The sequence below is a fragment of the Hyaena hyaena genome, unplaced genomic scaffold, assembly GCF_003009895.1.
Source record: "Hyaena hyaena isolate Hyena2069 unplaced genomic scaffold, ASM300989v1 scaffold_451, whole genome shotgun sequence".
NCBI classification, from domain to species: domain Eukaryota; kingdom Metazoa; phylum Chordata; class Mammalia; order Carnivora; family Hyaenidae; genus Hyaena; species Hyaena hyaena.
In genome coordinates this window covers 355434-370174 of record NW_024081080.1, presented here as the reverse complement: position 1 = coordinate 370174, position 14741 = coordinate 355434, and the positions used below count along the sequence as shown (strand labels likewise).

Below are 14741 nucleotides of genomic sequence, written 5' to 3'. Positions count from 1 at the left end.
TGACAGCCAGCTCGGAGCCTGGAGCCTGTTTCGGATTCTGTGTCTCCCTCTCTCTCTGACCTTCCCCTGCTCACACTGTCTCTCTCTCTCTCTCAGAAATAAATAAAAAACATTAAAAAAAAAAAAAAAAGAATAAACACCTCGTCTCTTTTCCAAGCCTTAGACCCACATTCCCTGTAAGATCTAGCATCGATACTGCTTTTTCATATCCATTTTCTCATCTGGCCTTTGCAACAGTTCTGTGAGAAAGTCAGGGCACAATATGAATGCATTTTTTAATGTTATTTATTTTGGGGGAGGGGGCACAGAGAGAGGAAGATACAGAATCCGAAGCAAGCTCCAGGCTCTGAGCTGACAGCAGAAAGCCTGATGCAGGGCTTGAACCCACGAGCCATGAGATCACGACCTGAGCCAAAGTCGGACCGTTAACCAACTGAGCCACCCAGGCACCTCATGAACGCATTTTTAAGGTGAGGCTCAAAAAGGTAGGCTTGCCCAACCTTTAGTGGCAGAGCTAGGGTTAGAAACTGAAGTTTGGGTGTTCTTTTTGTTATGTCGCACAGCCCAGCACTTGGGTGTTTCAATAGAGTCTCAAACCCAACGTGATCGAAATCTCAACTTGTTACCAGCCCCCTGCTACCGGCAAAAAATTCCTGGCAAAAAAAAAAAAAAAAACCAGAAACAAAAAAACATCGACAAAAATAACACAGAACAGAACAACCCTGTCCTTGTTTCCCAACTTGGTGAAAGGCATCTCACTCTCCTTCGCAGTTATCAAGGCTGGAAACCTGGGATTCCGGCTCAGTGCTTCCCTCTCCTCCAGATCGTGCAGACTGGACCTTGGAAATATCGAATCCATCCTCCCTTTTCCTTCTTTATCCCCACAGCCCCCATCGAGGCCCACGGAATCTACCCACCACACTTCTTACCTTCCCCCACGTCCTGTATACCGTTGTGAGGATCTCTACCCTAAAGCTGCAGATTGCCTGGCTGGAAGACCTCAGCCTCCCACTTGGCTTCCCTATGGCTTTGGTTGTATTTGTCCCCCAATCCCTCCCACTTACTCTGAGGCCCAGGTTATATGCCATTGGCCCCAGTGAGCTCAGTTGCACACACCTCCCCATACACTTGAAATGAGTTCTTTATCCCTGCTCTCCCACAGCACCGGATTATTTCATTCTGCCTGTCTCACAACTAACTGTGCCGTGGTCTGTCTCCTCTGCAGCCTGGGAGCCTGATGGGGACATGACCCTGGTCTCACGAACCTTTGTCTTCTCTGAAGCATGGAACCTTAAGTTCTTCACATGGTAGGTCCTCAACAGATAGCTGTGGAATTGATTTTTCCCCTTCTAAGTATTTGGAAACTTGTTACTACTAAGAAGGACCGTGGGACGCCTGGGTGGCTCCGTTGGTTGGGCATCCCGACTCTTGGTTTTGGCTCAGGTCGTGATCTCATGGTTCATGACTTTGAGCCCCACGTTGGGCTCTGCACCTGCTTGGGATTCTCACTCTCCTCTCTCTCTGCCTCTCCCCCACTTGTGCTGTCTCTGTCTCAGAATAAATAAATAGACTTTTAAAAGAATGAAAGAGGGACGCCTGGGTGGCTCGGTCAGTGAAGTGTCCGACTTCGGCTCAGGTCATGATCTCACGGTTTGTGGGTTCGAGCCCCGCGTCGGGCTCTGTGCTGACAGCTCAGAGCCTGGAGCCCGCTTCGGATTCTGTGTCTCCCTCGGTCTCTGCCCTTCCCCCGCTCACACTGTCTCTCTCTCGTTCTCTCAAAAATAAATACGTACTTTTTAAAATTCTTAAACTGAGGTGGAACACCTCACTTCTTTACCCCCTTGAGAGTTTGAAGTGGTCGGGCACTGGTCCACTAGGGCCCTCCACCCCTCCCGACACCACTCTCCCTCCCCCAGAGAAGGCAAAAGACAATTTTAACTCTTTATTTGAAACAAACAATTCCAGAGACAGAAGGTTAGTTGTGACAACAGCTTCTCACTACAACACAAGGGTGGGCATGGCTCACTGAAGGGACAGGCCAGGCGCCTCAGAACAATATATACAATTTAAACAGTGGCTAAACTGGTGACAGTTATAAAAACACAAAAAAGGAGGCTGGGGAACAGCAAAGCCAACAGGGAAAGAACTGGGTACCCCCTTTGCTGGACACTAATAGTTTTCTGGAACTACAAAGGCAAGATGGGGAAAAGAGATGCAGGCAGTGGGCGCAGGACCCATGCCCACGGCTCCTCACCTATCCTTAACCACACATCCCATCCTGCATGACCCAGGGCCCCCACAGGCTTGGCCTGGCTCTTATGAAGGGGGGGGACAACACGAGTGGGGAAACCCAGCCCCAATCCGAGTCAGAAGGTAGTTTTTGCCTTGGGAAACTCTGTCCATTGAACTAAAGGGAGGCAGTTACAGAAGGGGGCTAAGCATGTTGACACCATGGCTCATGCCAACCTAAGACGGCAGAGAGCGACAAACACATAAACCAAGGGGACAGGAGTCGGCTCCCCACACTTAGAGTCATCTTCTGCCTTTGAGGGAAAGAAAGCATTTGGGAGTTTTCAAAATGGAGGCACCAAGGGCTGGTGCTTGCAGGGGTGGGGAGGGGGAGTGAAGTGGCTCAGGGGTTCCAACAACTAGTTACCTCACTGGAGGGGAAGAGCGTGTAAGCTCTGTGGTTTAGGTAAATGTTCCCCTCATTCCTGCCATACTTTCTTTCCCGTCTTTCAAATGAGACCCTCCAGCGTGGTCCTGGGGAAGAGCAGAGGAGGGGTGGGCACAGGGCAGAGAAGGCAGCTGGGTTCTTCCCTTGGCCAAACCTAGAAACAGGGAGCTCTACCTACATGGGACGGGTTGGGAAACCCAAAGCCAACAGGATCATCAGAGCTCTCAACACTCCATCCAGAGTCGGGCCCCCAGGAGAAGGGGTTCACTCTGAAGCATAAAGAAAATGGCCGAGCTGGGTTTTGCCCATCTCTGGGAGACCAGCCCCTGGGTGCAGAGGACTGGGGCCCTGTGGTTGTCAAGTGGTGCAGAAGAAGGTAAGATCCAGGGGTTCCTAGGGAAGGCAGGGAATGGATGAGTAGAGAAGGGCAGGCAGGGCCCTTCAAGATGAGTAGCATTGGTTCCTGGGCCAGTCACCCCGTGGGACGTGGCCCCGAGCCAGATGTTGGTGTGAAAGATGGACATGGACAGCACACAGGCTCAGTCCAGGTCTTCCTCCCCAGGACGACCCAGCTCCTCGTAAATCTCCCGCACGGCCAGAATGCGATTGAGCATACTCTCCAACATGCTGCGGTCCATGGGGATCACAGAATACCAGAGAGGTGACTCGGCGATGCAGGACCGCTCGGGTTGTAGGTAGAAGACATCGTTGCGAGTCCGCAGGCTTTCGGGGCTATGGTGGTGGGGAGGCGGGTGGGGGAAGGGGCAGGAGGTCAGAGATCAATTACCAGGGCAAAGCAGACCCTCTGGGTCCCCATGCTAACGCCACGCCTGCAAAGCCTCCGACTCACCATTTTGAGAGATAGAATTCGTAGAACTTGACAGGGCAGCGGAGGGGATTCATGCGGTTCTCACGCTGCTCTAAGACAGGGGCTTCTTCTTCTCTCTTCCGTTTCCCAGGGCCCGTGTCTGCAGACGAGGCAAATGACCCAGAGTCAGTACAAGCACAGTCTCAAGGAACCACCTCCAAGAGCACAGTCCAGGGCATAGGCGGAAGGCCTCAGGACACCAAACACAGTCTCACAGAGAATAAAGGCAGATGAAGATTCGGTCAGTCAAGCAAACAGGTCCTGTGGCAGGGGCGGTGGCGGGGGGGGGGGGGNCAATGTCTCTCATCATTTGATTTTCTAGTGTACACCACCCGCTGAACAGATTTTCATCACTAAAATTTATTTTCCCCATGACCAACTAACAGTCAAGGGGGGGGGGGGGGTGGCGGGGGGGGGGGGGTTGTTCTGCGGGCCTCCCTGGTTCTCACCGCCAAGGTCTCTCTTTATAATCTCCCCAAAACTGATTTCCTGAAGAAGCCATCTCAGAAGCTCTGCATACATACTGACAAAATAGAGCCTGTGGCAAGGCTGGGCTGGCCTTCCGGGACAGGGAAACAGCAATGGCCCCAGCGCCCAGTACCTCAACCCAGGTAGAGGCTCAGGTCCACAGAAGAGACTCTGGGAATGGCACTCAGATGGCACGGGACTCCAGGGCCAGAATGGAATCCAAGGTGCTGTGTCTGTCACGCCCGGCAGCACAGAACCAGGGAAAGCCTCGTATTCACCCTGTCAACTCTCCCCCACAGCGGAACACACCCAGCAGCTTCCTACTTGTCTACCATCCACCCCAAGAAAGTACACTGCCTTCAAAGGAGAAAAGTCATGGGGCACCTGGGTGGCTCAGCTGGTCAAGTATCCAACTCAGCTCAGGTCATGATCTCAGGCCCCACATCCAGCTCTCTGCTGTCAACCCAGAGCCCGCTTCGGATCCTCCGTCTCCCTCTCTTTCCACCCCTCAATTGCGCTCTCTCTCTCTCTCTCAAAAAGAAATACACCTCTAAAAAAAATAATAATCTTAAAAAAAAAAAAAAAAAGAGGGGTACGTGGGTAGCTCAGTTGGTTAAGTGTCCAACTCTTGGTTTCGGCTCAACTCATGATCTCACAGTTCATGAGTTCGAGCCCCACATCAGGCTCTGCGCTGACAGCACGGAATCTGCTTGGGATTCTCTTTTTCTCTCTCTGCCCCCCTCCCACTTACACAGTCTCTGTCTCTCTCAAAAATAAACAAACTTAAAGTTCACAAAGAAATGTTTCTTTAAAAAAGAAAGGAAAGAGAAAGAAGAAAAAGAAAGGAGGAAAACAGGAAATAAGCCGCTGAGTGACCTCCCATTTCTGCAAGAGCCACTGCCCAGCAGACCGCAGGACTGGCTGTTTTCACCTTCTCGGCAAACACGGGGACAGAAGGGGTAGGGGAGACAAGGAGAGGGCAGGGCCAGCAGTCACGGAGGGGCCTGGGAAGGGAAAGCACGGAGGGGGAAAGATAAAAGGCGGGTGGGGGCAGCCTCGTACCTCGCCCTTTCCTCTGGCGGACGGGGGCATAGTAGCGGATGCTCACCACCTTGGTGGTGCCCCGAGGGGTGGTACACTTGCGGGACTGCCGTACCACGTTGGTGAAGGAGAGCTGCATGTGTTCCTCTGCTGTCTGTAGCCCAAAAAACTTAGTGTTGAAGAACATGAGGGTGTTGAGGAGGACAAAGGGCGAGTAGACCCCGAGCTGCTTACACTCCCACAGGTGCTCTTCCTCCACGCGGGAGAACACCGTATCTGCAATGGTCAAGGGGGAGACGCCAGTCAGTAGTGATCGACCTCCCCCAGCCAGCCACTTCGGATCCCGGATGCCCCGCTCATGAGCATTTCCCACCCCATCCCTGTCAGGCAAGTGACCACTGCACAGGAAACGCGGGTATCCTGCTGCAGTAGACAATGAACTGGGCTATTTTAATGGTTTCCACCTGCCCTTGGAGCTTCTCCCACCACCCTCGAGTTACAGGCAGGTAGATGTAAACCCTGAGGGGTCCCACAGTGCCTTCTCTTCTTTCTTCACTCATCACCGAAACCCAGGCCACCTTTTTCAGACCCAGACCTAGGTCATGTTCAAGGACGGGGGCTCCGGCCTCTCTAGCTCTGAACCCTGAGGCCCCCCAGGGACATAACTCCCACCTTCGGACCCTTTGTGGAGAGTGGCAGACCAAATGGCCCAGGACTCTTAGAACAGCATACTGAAAGCATGGAGAAGAGGACAGAGGGGTTGCAAGGTCCCTGTCCCTTACTATTGGGGAGGAGCGTGGGCTGCCAGGTACTCAGAGACTTGTTGAGTTCTTGAACGAAAGTCAGGTAGTAAAGGTCCGTGAAAATGTTCACCATTCGGTTGTTTTCCAGCAAGTACTGAAGAAAGAAAAACAAATGCACGGGAAGCTAGACTCTAGGTTCTGGAGGAAAGACGTGATGCCAAAGGCCCTCAGCACGGCGACCTCGATAATGAGGAGGCAATGGGAAAGCGCTACTTGATTAGGTGACGCAGAGTGCTTTTCCCCAGGGATACCCACCCCCCCCCCGCCCCTGAGGTCCGGGGGCCCTGCTGGAAGAGGAGGAAGTTTGGGGGAGCTGTGTCGCAGCTGGTTCTTCACAAGCCCAGCCTCCCTCATCAGACGACGTACGGCCGACCTCTCGCAGGGGGAACTACACAGCACCCCGCACCCAACAAGCTTGGCTCTACCCATCCTTCTCTTCCTAGAATGGGTCTGGAGGATTTCCAAGGGGACCTGCTCTGGGTAGGAGGCAGGGTGAGGAACAGGCGCCAGGACAGACTCATTTCCAGTGGGATCCTGCCTGCTATGTTGAGGGTGACGACAGGCGAGGTGCCGTGCAAGGGGTACCTGCTGGATGCCGAGACACAGATAGTAGATACTGTCAGGTTCGTATCGTTCGCCGTTGGGTCGAGTGATTTCTCTCACAAACTGGGCCAGACCGTAGTTGAGTTCAGCAGCTGAGCAGGCCAGAATATCCTCTTTGATACGCATAGGTTTGGCTGCAGGGACACGCAGTGGAGGTGGAGGGGATTAAGAGAACTCCATGTAGAGAATTTCATTTAGCTCCTCCATCATTAATCCCTTCATCCCTTAGTGCATCCAGCTCCAAAACAAACCCACCCGTTGCAAAAAAATAAATAATAAAAACAAAGCCCTCAGCCTTGAAACCTAGACAGCCTCTCCCCTTATTCTGCAACTCCTCCCCGTCTTCACGGGACACCCTTTGGTGATCACGGCCTTATCACCCCTAGACATCTTCAGCTGACCCACAGCCCTGGCCCTCCTCCTCTCCCCACACCGGGGGGGGGGGGGACCCTGTGTTTTAGGTAAATGGGAGGGGGCCCCTCCCCTGCCCACAGGTACTTTCCTCCCCAGCCCCACCCCTTACTTACGGCCAAAGCGCAGCTCATCCCCTTTGCTGGTTTCTCCATTGGCATATTTTGACTGCACCCAGCACTTCCAGGCGTTGACACCGTATGAATAGTTGAGTCCAGTACAGCTGGGCTGGCTGCTCATGGAGTCCCGGGAACAGCTCTCTGAAAGCACCAGCCGCTTTTGACCCTGGAGGGGAAGACAAAGGAGAAGGGTGGTGGAGGAAGGGCCAGGGGCACTGTGGAAGCCAGTCAGGGTAGCGTTGACCACCGGGGACGCAGGGGCCTCATGGAAGAACACAGCAAGCTTCCGCAGCACAGAGCCCAAGAAATGGCCCTGAGGACCCTGTGAGGAGGGAAAGTGTGGCTGCTTCTTGGCACTCACTGCGGTAGAGAATGGAGGTCAGGAAAAGTCAAACTGAGGCTGCCAGCTTGGCTACGAGAGCCGCCCCCACCCCAAACTCTTTAAGCCTCCTCCTTCTGTGGATTTAGCAGCCCCGGCCCTCACCTTCCTCATGGTGCGGGGAAGGTCTTGTTCAGCAGACACATCCTCGGGCCCTACCAGGCCACAATCAAAGAGGAAGTCTACGCTGGGGTTAATGTCCAGAGGATCTGTTACAGAGGAAAGGAGGAAGAAATCAACTTTTAAAGATCTCAACACTGTGGCCCTCATCCCCTACCCTTGCCACTTGGCCACCTGACTGGAGATGAGCCTCCTACACGGCCTCACTGTACTCAGTAGGAAGCAGCAAAGCTGTACAAAGAACACGCTCAGGGGCACACAAACGCAAAATCTCACAACGATGGGAATGTTCATAACGCTACCAAACTGCATACTTAAACGCGGTTAAGACGGTAAGTTTTATGTTATGTCTTCTGTTACGGTTAAAAAAAAAAAGCAAGACGTGGGGCGCCTGGGTGGCTCAGTCAGTTAAGCGTCCGACTTTGGCTCAGGTCATAATCTTGTGGTTTGTGAGTTCGAGCCCTGCTTCGGGCTCTGTCCTGACGGCTTGGGGCCTGGAACCTCCTTTGGATTCTGTGTCTGATTCTCTGTGCCCCCCTCTCCCACCTGTGTTCTGTCTCTGTTTCTCAAAAAAAAAAAAAAAAAAAAAAAAAAAGGCAAGACACAACTGCAAAACAGTGCGCCTGTCCCAGTATCTCTGGCACTAGTTCTTGTGAGAACCTTCTGTCACAAGGTCACAAGGAGCATTGTTTGGGGTCATGCTGAGTTCACAAGGGACACTCCATGCCCCCTGGCACAAATGCTACCACACCCAGTGGACACACTTTGAGTCCTACTCACTTTTGGGGAAGTCTGCCTCCAAGTCTTGCCCAGGCTCATCCAAGACATTGGCCATCTTGACGGCCATGGCCAAGACATCATCTCGAGCTGGCCCAAATAGGTCACAGTCTTCCAGGAGCCCCTCTGCGCTCTGGTTGCTCACAAGATCTAGGAGGCAGGGAAGTTGGCTTGGTCACTGCAGCCCCTACCTAGCGCCCTCACGGGCCTTCAGGGCCTGATCCCAACTACTCCCCAGTCCTGCTAAGGCACCAATATCACCACACTCCGCCCCGTTAGGCTGACACAGGCCGATAGCACCCTGTCTCCCTCATCATCACTGCCCTGGCATACCACAAAGGTCGGATGAAGCCTTGTCTAACTCCTCAGCCTCTGCGATCATTTCTGCCATAGCCAGGATGTCGGCCTCCAAGGGGTTGGAAGGGATCTTCACCTTCAGCTCCTCAATGGTCTCCACAATCTTGTCTGTGCTCTCCAAGGTGGTGGGCAGGAACATGGGCACAGGCACCTGGAGGCACAAATTCCAACTGAACACCAACAACCACCCCGACAGACGAGAGGGACAGCTGGTGAGAGTAAGGGGGGCGGGGCAGCAGGGAGTGTGGGTCTCAATCCTGAAAGGGTAAAAGGAGACTGCACCCGAAAGGGCAAGGAAACTTACCGGGATGGGCATGGAGAAAGGCACCGGGACTTTCTGGCAGTACAGATGCATAGGCACTGGCACAAAGATGGGCACTGGGATGGGCAGCACGATCACCTGTGGCTTCCACTCTTCTGTTGACAAGAAAGGGGTCTTCTCAGAGCCCCTGCTCGATGGACCACATTCAGCCCAGAGCCTGACGCTTGCCTGTCCCCCCCACCAAAAGCTCTAACACGTGCTTAGTGTCACAAACTGCCCTCAAACCAGAGGTTGAGAGACAACTCTAGGATTTCAGGACAACCATGTGCACGATACTTCAGCCACCTCACAAACCCCCCATCCAGCTCCTGAGCACTGGGCTGGAAGCCTAGCACTACGGAACATAGCCCGGAATGTCTAGGACCCTGGCTCACCTGTTTGACTCCCTTTGGACTTCATCTCCACCTTGCAGGAGACCCCCCGATTCTGCATCAGTGGTTTACACATGGCCGCTTTGTTTTTACGGGGTGTTGCTGGGGGTGGCGGGGGTGGAGGAGGGGTGGAAGCAGCGGGAGCCGATCGGGTCTTGGCAGGGATCTGCGGAGACAAAGGAATGTTAGTGCTGCCAACCAGCATACCCACCTCTGAGGCCATCCGCCTCCTTGGCTTCTGCCCTGACCTTGCCCAGATTCCCATTTTCCTCTGAGGTCTTCACTGTACTGCTGTTCTCCACTTTGGTTTGAGATGGTGTCTGGGGCTTCGCCTCAGGAGACTGACCTAGAGATCAAAACAAATGAATGCTCTCATCTGAGGAATGTGCTCTCTGTTCTCCTCATCCCCATTCCACAAGAGCTCCACTGAGAGGCACGCTAGATGCAAAGGGGAGATTTGGAATATCCCTTCCTCGCCACCCCCACCCCGATGTAGTCTTCTCTAGGCCCCAGCAACATTGGCCAAGAAGGTTCTTGGCTCCTGGCTACCAAGAAGACCAAAAGACAGTTCCCCCAATGACCCACAATGTGAGACCTTCCATTCAGATGACCCTCAGAAGTCTGGTACCCCTGAAGCAGTGGAGGGGCTGAGGTGACATTCTAGAAACAAGAGTCTTCAGTCTCACTGAAGGCAGAACTTATGCCGACACTTCCATCTCTCTGAAAACTAACCACAGCCCCCCACATGTCCCATGCCACCTGGGTGGGTGTCCATCCCCTCAAAAAACATCCTTTACAGGGTTCGAGTAGGCTCGAACTCTGAGGACCTTGAAACAAGGCTCCCCCTAGTACCGGCATGGTCCAGAAGCCGAAAGAGAATGGAGTACCAGGAGTCTGGGCAAGGATAAGGTGAAAGCAAGAGAGGAGGGAGAGAGAGGCCAGGCCAGTGCTAAGAGTGTGCCCCCCGCCTGGGACTCACTGTTCAGGAGGCTCTCGGGCCCGCTCTGGGTATCCAAGTTGGGTTGGTTCTGCTGGCTGTAGAAGCGCAGCAGACACTGTTGGTTGCAGAAATGACGGATCTGCCCACGCCAGTGGATGGTCTCCAGCAGCTTCCCCTGGCGCTTACAGGCGTGGCACCGGGCGGCCTGGGGGGTGTCAACAGGACGGTCAGACCTGCCTTCCTAAGATGGGCCGGGCCCTTTGCCCCGAGAGAGGCTGTGCTGCTCCCCTCAGAAGCTGGGCCAGCCGGAGGCCCCTCCCTGGAGATCGGTTCATACCCTGAGGCCAGTGCAACGGCCCATGCCCCTTGGTGCCCCATCCCCCCTTTCTGAGGCCCTGCCCCCCTTACCTTGCAGTACCACAGCAGGTACTTGCTCTTACAGTCCTCGCTGCAGAAGTCCCAGGTGCTGCCATCCAGCTGCTCGGTGACTCCACGCTGGCAGGTCTGGGAGCAGTAGGTACAAGTGATACAGCACAGCCCCAGCTTCTTGGTGAAGTCCTGTTTGTACAGCAGCACGCAGCCTGGGAAGAGGGCAAGAGGGGAGAGTCCAGAGACCCAGACATCACCATGGCCAGGAGGCCCAACCTTTCCAAGCAAGTCCACCTAAAACCTCCACCAGCCTCTCATGCCTTGAAGCCTCGGGATGGACAGAGGGACAGAGGGGAGGGGAAGGGAAGAGGACAGCACCGTGAGCAGAAGACCCCCGACCACCCCCCCCCCCACGTGCCACACCGCAAGCCCTCCTCCCTTCCCCGCCACCCACTCTGGCTGGGAGGTTCAGGGCCCTTCTGCACCTTTCCCTGCCTCCATACCTTCACTGCAGAAGCTCTTCTCCACCCCGCTGAACCGGAGTTTCTCATGCAGGAGCTTCTCCTGCCGGCAATGCTCGCACTGGGATACCACACCCCGGAGCCGCTTGAAGTCCTCACAGCAATCACGGCAGCAGAACTGGAACACCTGGTCCTGAGATGAGGGGCACAGGGTAGGGAGGACAGAGTGTGACATCCGGATCTGGCTAGAGCCAAGTGGAGGGAAGGCCCCCCTCAGACAGACAAGTCCAGTCTGTGTGGCAGGATGTCGGCAGGGGCGGGGATCTTACCTGCCAGTCCAAGACCTCAGGCTTGCCACTGAAGAGGCTATGGCAGTAGTGACAGCTCAGGTGAATGCCCCCCTCAGGGCTTGCACGCTGGAGGGAAGGAAGACAAGTAAGGGAGGTGTGTGGGGGCGGCGGGGAGGGGGGGTCAAACTCGTTCTTGGTTCTGCCCGGGCCTACCTGCCCCAACTCATACCCTCTCTGTGTCACCACACCCTTCTTTCATCCCTGGTCCAGGGTTTGGAGTACCTGGAACTTGGTCCAGCAGCTGGGGCTGCAGAACTGGTAGACTGTGCGATCAACCTTGTTGTAGTAACAGGGGTCAGAGAGGCTGCGGCGGCAGAAGCTGCAGGGTCGGGGAGGGCCTGGGGCACAGAAAGAAAGGGAAAGAGAGAGAGAGAGAGAGAGACAAAGAAAGAAAGAGAGAGAGAGAAAGACAGAGATATAGAGAGAGAGAAGGAGAGAGAGAGAGAGCACACAGAAGGTGTAAGGCAGTGCAGAGATGGAACAGGAAATCCACGGGAAGATGTGGTCGGGGCTGAGGTTGGGCAGCAGGGATCACTTTAGAAGAGGGGAGCACGGGAGGTAGAAGGAAGGCCAGCAGGGGTCTCAGAGAAGAGGGCTTTGCACCTACCAGTGAGCCCTGCCTGCTTCACTTTGTAAGAGGTGGTACAGCACAGGGAACAGAACAAGCTGGTCTTGCCATTACGATCCACATGTGATAGCATCTCAAAGTTCTTACACAGGGTCTTGCACCAGACACATGGGTACACACGTGTGTTTTTCTGTGAGGATGGGGAAGGAGAGGCTGAGGCTGGATTTGTCCCTTCACTTTTATTTGTTAAATTTTTTAAAACATGAGATATTTCAGGCATACAAAAAAAGAATAGATGATGATAATAACAAAGACCTGTGTATCCACCAGCCAGCTTCAAAAATAAAACATAACAGATACAATTGAAACCCCCTTTATTTGTTTTATTCCTCCCAACCCTTGACCTGTCAGGCACCTTTATTTGTCACCCAGGAACCGCACCCCCTTCCACAGCCCTCTAACGCACTACTCCCTCGGCCCCACCTTCTTGTACGCCCCCAAGCAGGTTGTGTTGCAGAACCGCTTTTGTTGGCCCTCGTGGAAGAGGAGCTCAGGGCCAGGGCTCCCGGTCTTAGTGTAGATGTAAGCCCCGCACTGGTCACAACAGTTGGTTTTCAGTCCCTTGTTGGCCCGGAATTTGGAGAAGCAAGAATCGCTGCAGAGCCGGTGCACCACGCTGCCGTTGCTGACCTCGTGTAGGACCTGCCATACACACACACACCCTGAGCCGGGGCCTGGCCACCACCACCCACCCTGAAGCAAGGACGGCCCACCCCGCCTCACCCTACACCTTCACAGCAGACAGTGGGCCCAGGGACCCCCCAACCTGCACATCGGGCTGCCGACTTGATGGTGAGGTCCTGGGAGGCAAGGAAGGCCGGCTGCATACATCCTGGAGAAGCTCTATCCTTGAATACGCTCCCTCACGATGGCTGCCCTCCCCCCCACCCCATGCCCCTCTTCCACAGGGCCTGGCCCCTGCAGCCCCAGGATGGCAGGGGCAGGTCAGGGCTAGCCAGGCTCTGCAAATCAGCCCCCATCGAGCTCCCTCACCTCTCCAGTCTTCTGGCATATGCTGCAGCGAGTGGCGTCGGCAGGATCCCCAGACTGCGGGATAGGGCGCTGCTGCTGGGCCTCGTACAGGGAGAGACAGACGGACGTGCAGAACTCATGGAAGGAGCCTCCCGAACCAGTCTGTGCCACAACCGAGTCCTTGGTATTCCAGATCTCCCTGCAAGTGGAAACAGGTTGCAGTGTTCACAGAGTACCGGTAGCATCCAATTGCTTTGTTTCATCGGCTCCCGCCCCTCCAGGGGGAATCGAAGGCCACAGGGCCGAGTACTCTCGGATCCCCTCCCGGTTCCACTCTGCTAGCTTCTCGCCCACACAGTCTGCGGCTCACCAGTTACTCCTGGCCTGACCCCTGCCCTCCCCACACCCAGGGACCTTCACATACTTCTTGCAGAAGGTACAGGTCTTTTTGCCTGAAGGCTTCTTAGAGAAAGTGGTGAGACAGGACGAAGAGCAGAAGAGTTGAGGCAGCCCCTTGCGCTGGTAGGCGGTCTGCCCCTTCTGCAGCGGGGTCCGGCAGTGTGCACAGGTCATCTTGGTGCCGACCGCAGAACGCCCGGCCCTTTGGGCCACGCTTGAGCGTAGGGACATGCGAGGGGAGCGCCGGGGCCGGAACGGCACAAAGTCCTCATCGTTCGGGTCATCTACCATGGCATCAGAATCCTCGTCTGACACTGGAACTGCAGAAGTGGGGAGATGGGCCGTGAGCAAAGGCTACCGGACCAAGCTCTCTGGCCGTCCTCCGACCAACGGGCAGCTCAGCGGATACTGGATCCTCAGATGAGCCCCATCCCCCTGGGTATGCCTCTGCGCCCCCACCCGTATCACACCGGCATCCTAAGCCACTGGTGGCACTCTCCCGTAGTTACTCTGCGATCTCCTGGGGAGGGCCCAGGAGGACTCTGAGTGAGAAGATTCAGGACAGGGATGGCATGGCTGAAACAGGAAACTCTATTCTCGCCACTGTTGTTTTCAATTTCCCCCACTGCCCCTGGTTCCCATGCCAACCCACAGCAGAGACAGGCACTTCACACTCTGCAGGGCGCAGCACTACAGGAGCCAGGAGATCTGTGGCCCGCCACATCCCACTCGGTCACACTTCCTCAAGTCCTACTCACTGCTCTCAGTGGAATCCACAACCTCAGGTTTTGGAGGCTCTACTCTTCTAACGCGCTCGCTTCTCTTCTGCACCTTGGAAACATGGGAGGGGAGGAAAGCTGACACCAGGGGCAGGCTAAAGGGCCTGCTGCACTGGTGCAGGGTGTGTGTGTGTGTGGGGGGGGGTGGTACAGAGATGGGAGGGGGAAGGGAGCATAGGGACCCTCAGCCCAGCCCTGAGAGGAGGAGAGAAAAGGAGGCTGGACTTTCTCCTTAAGAAGCAGGAGACACAAGAGCTCCCCCCCTCCTCCTAACTCTCCTTGCACACGCCCTCCCCAGAACAACATCTGGGAGGGAAAATGAAGGGTCTGTCCTTCCCAGAGCTATAGGGGGAACCAGACTCCTTCCAATCCCCTCCCCCCCTCACCCTCTCAGGCGGCTTCTCACTCGCCTTCCCAGTCAGGCCATCTCCTGCAAAGGAAGCAGAAAACAGCCTAAATCTTGAGCCTGCCCTCACCACCCCCTCCCTGGTCCAACCTCCACGCCTCCATTCCTGGGGAAGAACATA

The 14741-nt window shown here is 55.0% G+C and overlaps 1 protein-coding gene across 8 annotated transcripts in view; it reads right to left on the bottom strand.

Moving 5' to 3' along the window:
• Window positions 1-1928: 1928 nt before the first annotated feature.
• ZMYM3 (zinc finger MYM-type containing 3) overlaps window positions 1929-14741 on the bottom strand; it is a 31033-nt gene continuing 18220 nt past the window's right edge. For 5 of the 8 annotated variants that reach the window (XM_039253380.1, XM_039253387.1, XM_039253383.1 and 2 more), the window contains 23 exons: window positions 14601-14644; window positions 14194-14266; window positions 13461-13755; window positions 13058-13235; window positions 12488-12706; window positions 12044-12194; window positions 11659-11774; window positions 11416-11502; window positions 11129-11279; window positions 10665-10837; window positions 10296-10461; window positions 9565-9662; window positions 9320-9482; window positions 8928-9040; window positions 8600-8774; window positions 8270-8416; window positions 7475-7578; window positions 6988-7156; window positions 6443-6594; window positions 5837-5951; window positions 5076-5330; window positions 3528-3645; window positions 1929-3409 (listed from right to left, as the gene is read on the bottom strand). In XM_039253380.1, coding sequence (XP_039109311.1) covers window positions 3217-3409; window positions 3528-3645; window positions 5076-5330; window positions 5837-5951; window positions 6443-6594; window positions 6988-7156; window positions 7475-7578; window positions 8270-8416; window positions 8600-8774; window positions 8928-9040; window positions 9320-9482; window positions 9565-9662; window positions 10296-10461; window positions 10665-10837; window positions 11129-11279; window positions 11416-11502; window positions 11659-11774; window positions 12044-12194; window positions 12488-12706; window positions 13058-13235; window positions 13461-13755; window positions 14194-14266; window positions 14601-14644 — 3455 coding nt within the window. In that variant the 3' untranslated portion in view covers window positions 1929-3216. The remainder of the gene's footprint in view (window positions 3410-3527; window positions 3646-5075; window positions 5331-5836; window positions 5952-6442; window positions 6595-6987; window positions 7157-7474; window positions 7579-8269; window positions 8417-8599; window positions 8775-8927; window positions 9041-9319; window positions 9483-9564; window positions 9663-10295; window positions 10462-10664; window positions 10838-11128; window positions 11280-11415; window positions 11503-11658; window positions 11775-12043; window positions 12195-12487; window positions 12707-13057; window positions 13236-13460; window positions 13756-14193; window positions 14267-14600; window positions 14645-14741) is intronic. The other 3 variants (XM_039253382.1, XM_039253386.1, XM_039253389.1) reach the window with 1 other exon arrangement.